The sequence below is a fragment of the Portunus trituberculatus genome, chromosome 8, assembly GCF_017591435.1.
Source record: "Portunus trituberculatus isolate SZX2019 chromosome 8, ASM1759143v1, whole genome shotgun sequence".
Classification (NCBI taxonomy): domain Eukaryota; kingdom Metazoa; phylum Arthropoda; class Malacostraca; order Decapoda; family Portunidae; genus Portunus; species Portunus trituberculatus.
In genome coordinates this window covers 6,650,001-6,655,000 of record NC_059262.1, presented here as the reverse complement: position 1 = coordinate 6,655,000, position 5,000 = coordinate 6,650,001, and the positions used below count along the sequence as shown (strand labels likewise).

At 56.4% G+C, this 5,000-nt stretch overlaps 1 protein-coding gene across 1 annotated transcript in view; it reads right to left on the bottom strand.

Annotated features, from left to right (window-relative positions):
- Positions 1 to 956: 956 nt before the first annotated feature.
- The window catches only part of LOC123501135, a 32,764-nt gene continuing 28,720 nt past the window's right edge, over positions 957 to 5,000 (bottom strand). Inside the window, 2 exon segments of the mRNA XM_045249718.1 lie at positions 957 to 3,264; positions 3,267 to 5,000. The exon segment at positions 3,267 to 5,000 is cut by the window's right edge and continues 358 nt beyond it. Coding sequence (XP_045105653.1) covers positions 2,534 to 3,264; positions 3,267 to 5,000 — 2,465 coding nt within the window. The 3' untranslated portion in view covers positions 957 to 2,533.

Genomic DNA, 5,000 nt, shown 5'->3' with positions numbered 1-5,000 from the left:
GGGAGGTGGGGAGAGAGAGAGAGAGGGAGAGAGAGAAGGGGTGAGAAAAAAAAAATGAATGTAGGGAGAAGATAAAGGATAAAATGATAAAGAGATGAAGATAGAATAAAGAAAGGAGGAGGAGGAGGAGGAGGAGGAGGAGGAGGAGGAGGAGGAGGAGGAGGAGGAGGAGGAGGAGGAGACACTGGGCAATATCCTTCACAACAGGTAAAGACAGACACAAAAGAAAGAGAGAGAGAGAGAGAGAGAGAGAGAGAGAGAGAGAGAGAGAGAGAGAGAGAGAGAGAGAGAGAGAGAGAGAGAGAGAGACCTGGGAACACAACACAACACATCCCTTCCTCTCACACACACACACACACACACACACACACACACACACACACACACACACACACACACACACACACACACACACACACACACACAGAATAAAACAATAATCACCAACTCCCTCTCTCTCATAACCTTTAAATAACACTTCTTCTCCTGCTTTCCTTCACAAAAACAGGCAAAAAACACACCAAAAGTCACCCAAACGGCACCTTAAACGTACAAACACACATAACTGGCAGGGACAACATGAGCGATTGGAGCAGAAATAGAAAAAAACGAGAAAAAAAAAATCGCAAAACTATTTCTCGTTCACCTCCGTCGTGTCCTTAATTAATTATACGAAGGCAGGGCGGTCCGAAAGTTGGCCGTCCCTAGCCTTGGGAGATCTGGACTGGTCAAATCGTGGCAGTTATTTAAGGTACAGATAGTGAGGACAGTGATTGCTTCCTGTGTCTCCTTCCTGTGTCTCCCTCATCAAATGCCTGTGATTCAATGTCCCCCCTAAAAATATTCCTGTGCTTTCTGTCTCTCTGGTTCTACTGCTTCTGTGGTCTTATAAGGTGTTCTGTGGTGTTGTGTGGGTGTTTCAAGATGCTTTTTCCTGTCAGTGTTGCAAAATTTAGGTTTATTGTGTTGTGTGGGTGTTTTAAGGTGGTTTTGGGTGTCAGTGTTGCAAATTTCTGGTCTATTGTGGTGTTGTGTGGGTGTTTCAATGTGGTTTTTGGTGTCAGTGTTACAAAATTCTGGTTTATTTCTTATGGTGATGTTTAAATGCTTGTCTTGTTAGTCTCTCAAGGTGTTCAGTGTTGTGTTGGGATTTTTCAAGGTGGTTCTTCCTGGCAGTGTTGCAAAATTCTGGTTTATCAGTTGAAGTCATGAAAGTGAGTGAATATTTGAGATTTAGTGCTTCTCTTGTCAGGAATTCTTGAAGGCAAACAGTGGCAGTAATCAGAATTTTTAAGGGTGTTTTTCCTGTCATTGGGTATTTTTCAGGGTGGTTCTTCCTGGCAGTGTTGGAACATTCTGGTTTATCTATCATGGTCAGGAGAAAGCCTGGATATTTGAGTTTTTAATGCTACTCTTGTCAAAATGATAAATGAGACACTCTTGAAAACCTAAAGAAAATATACTGAGGCCTTAAAATTAGTGAAAATAGTTAGAGAGGCCTTAAAATGAGTCAAAATAGTGTTCTTATGTTGCTTTTCTTTACTAACAATGCCAAATATAGGTTACACTGCCAAGACAATGAATGAAGCAGTCTTGAACACCTCAACAACAGCCACTAGAACCTTAAAGAGCCTATGAAAGTGAAGCAAAGAAGCGTCAGAGAGCACAGTGCCTGGAGAAACTAATGGCTGTCTGTTTGGCTGTCTGCTGCGGCACAAACAAAACTCATCAGGTATTGGAACCCCTGGAGTCAAAACAGGCTGTGGCAATGGACACCACAGCTAAGCAAAGACCAGTCCTCGCCACAGCAGCCAGAGAAGTGCTGTGTCAGTGGTGGTGGTGGTGGTAGTGGTGGTGTTGTGTGGTGTGCTGGGTGATGCAGGTAAGAGTACAAACACAGCCTGGTGGAGATTGGTGACATTGGTGGCTGGTGTGGCGATGAGTGAGGACAGAGTTCAGTGAAAGTTGTAATATTCATCTTCCTCTCCCTGATGTGGCCTCCTGGTGTGGCTCCCTGTGGCTCACAACACCATCATGTGCCCTCCTGGTGCTGACAGTGTGTGTCTCCTTTCTGACTCAACTCCTGCCTCACTGCTGACTCACACCTGCCACACAGCAATGCACCTCACAGCTCAGTGTGTGGCTGAGGCCTTCCCTGGGGCCCCACACACACACACACACACACACACACACACACACACACACACACACACACACACACACACACACTGGGTGAGGACAGCAAGCATCATCAGGGTCCTCCAGTCACCACCACCACACCCCCACATCCCACACATGGTGGTGCCTCCCTCCCTTCCTTCAAGACACTTGGTCACACGTTAAGTAAGTCTGCAAGACACTGGGTCCCCGCGCCACGGCTTCCCCAGCGCTGTGGGTGTCCTGGTGGGACAGGGCAGGGCGGGCCGGCCTCCACGGTGCCAGGTCTGGGCAGCCGTGCTCGGTGTGAGCGGCAGCGGCAGCAGCCTCACTCAGGAGCTCAGGTGAGGTACTTGGCCCAGCCGGCGGTGTGGTGTCAGTCCTTGTTCACCTCCAGCACCAGGGAGTTGAACACCTCCTGGTCCCCAAGGTCTGCCAGGGTGGGCTGGAAGTCGTCCTCCAGTCCCGTCCCTGCCCCTGACTCCAGCGTGGCGGAGCGGTTGAGGGCGTTGAGGGTCAGCATGGAGGACGGGTTCATCAGTGGCTCCTGCATGTCACGCGCCTCGCCGCCCTCACTGCCATGGGACTCCCTCAGGGGGTCCATGCACACCCCCACTCCCTCCCCAAGCACCCGGTCCTCCAGGGGCTCCCGCACGCCCCCGCCGTCCCCCTGGTACGCCTCGAAGGGATTGATGTTGGGGGGCACCTCCAGGGGGTCTGAGAGGGCGGAGAGGTCACCGGACTGAGCGCCGGCCAGGGACAGGGAGTCGAGGGGGTCCAGGCCCACCGAGGCAGCCCCATCACCCTGCAGGTTTGCCTCCAGCAGTGGGTCGATCTCCAGGGTGAAGTCGTTGTACTCGCTGGGGACAGGGGTGGGGGCGTAGGAGGAGGCCTGGCTCATGCTGCAGTAGTCAGAGAAGCTGAAGGGCTGCCCCACCAGCGGCGTGTTGGGCTGCGACTTGGCAAAGCTGTCCGGCATGTTGAGCATCTGCAGCAGCGGCACGGACTGGGGGCGGTTGGCAGGGGCCTGCTGGGCCGCGCTGGTGCCAGGCTGGGGGTTGGTGAGCACGCTGGTCACCTCCTGTGCCAGGGGGTCCACGGGGAAGGTGGGGGTTGGGGCTGGTAGTGGATGGTGGGGCCCGCTGACATGTGCCGCCGCCGCAGGTCATTCATGCCGGCCCCGCCATGGCCCGGGCCGGGCGTGGGCTTGCTCTTCAGCATGAGCTGCAGCATGGAGGAGCCGCCCAGCTGCAGGCCAGCCACGTCCTGCTGGGGGTGCAGGGAGTTATCATGCACCAGAGGGGACAAGGGTGCTGAGGAGGGGGAGGGCGGCACGCTGCCGGAAGAGTGCCTGGAGGGGAACTTTCCGGCGCGGCGCCCCGAGGGGTCGTCGGCGCCATATGGGGCATGGCGCAGACTGGGGGCGCCAGAGGAGTGTCTGGAGCGGCAGGTTGGGGTGTAGATGGTGCGCAGGTTCTGGCTGGAGTTGTGTCTGGAGCGCGGGAACAGCGGGGTGGGGATGGGGGACATGAAGGGGGTGCTGCTCTCAGAGGGCACTGGGTGGCCCCCGCCGGGCTGCTCCGGGGTGAAGGGTGTACTGCGCGGCGTCACATAGGTGGAGGAAGTCTGCCCTGAATTGTGGCGGGAGCGGGGCAGCGGGGTGTTGCGGGGCGACATGAAGGGGCTGGCATTGGCGCTGGAGCACTGCGAGACGCCCTGGGTCTGCTCTAGGCTGGTGCCAATCGGGGTGAAGTTGAACTGTGTGCGGCGTGTGTTGGGGCTGGGGGGCACCGACCCCACTGTCTGGCCCCCCACCAAGCTGAGGGTCTCCGCCCCCTCCAGAGAGGGCTGGAAGCTCACCCTGCGGCGGATCCCCCCCACACCCACCCCTTCCTGCTCCAGCATGTCCCCCTCGCCCCCCATAGGCCGCGTGGTGCCGCCCCGGGCCAGGCCGCTGGGCAGGTTGATCTGCAGCAGCTTGCGCAGCTCAGACAGCTGGGTGGTCTCGTCCAGGTCCACCGGGTTCCTGTGGAAGTACTGCATCAGTTCCTCTTCCGCCTCGTGGCTGTTGCCGCCATTGCTGCTGTTATTGCTGCCGCCACCGCCGCCGCCGCCGCCACTCACTGCCACCCCTCCTGTGGTCTGCTGGCACTGCTGCTGCTGCTGCTGCTGCTGCTGCTGCTGCTGCTGTTGTTGTTGTTGTTGTTGTTGTTGTTGTTGTTGCTGCTGCTGCTGCTGCTGCAACTGCTGTTGCTGTTGCTGCTGCTGCTGCTGTTGGTGGTTGGTGTGTATCTGGTGGGTGAGGGAGACAGGGATGTCCAGTGTGGCCTGTCCTGTCAGGGTGGCCCCCAATAGGGAGTCCACCTTGGTAGGAAGCTGTTGCTGCTGCTGCTGCTGCTGAGGTTGCTGCTGCTGTTGTTGGTGTTGCTGCTGTTGCTGCTGCTGCAGTTGTTGTTGTTGTTGTTGTTGTTGTTGTTGTTGTTGTTGTTGTTGTTGTTGTTGTTGTTGTTGCTGCTGCTGCTGTTGTTGGTGGTGTTGTGGTGTCCCCAGCTCCATGCTGAGCCAGTGTGTGGCTGTGTCCGGCATGGGTTGTATCACCTTGAAGTGTGGCTTGGGTGAGGGTGGCTTGGCCGGTGCTGTGCCTGGGTTGGACATGAGGCGCAGGGTCTTCTTGCCACTGCCGGCCTTGGACAGGGTCACCTTGCAGGTCCCCAGGGAGGTTTTCTTGGCCTCCAGGGTGCCCGCTGGGGTGCTGCAGCTCCTCCTGAGGGGCGGCAGGGACAGAGCGGCCACCACCGCTGCCTGATCCTCCTCACACTTGCCATCCGCCACCTTCTCATCCG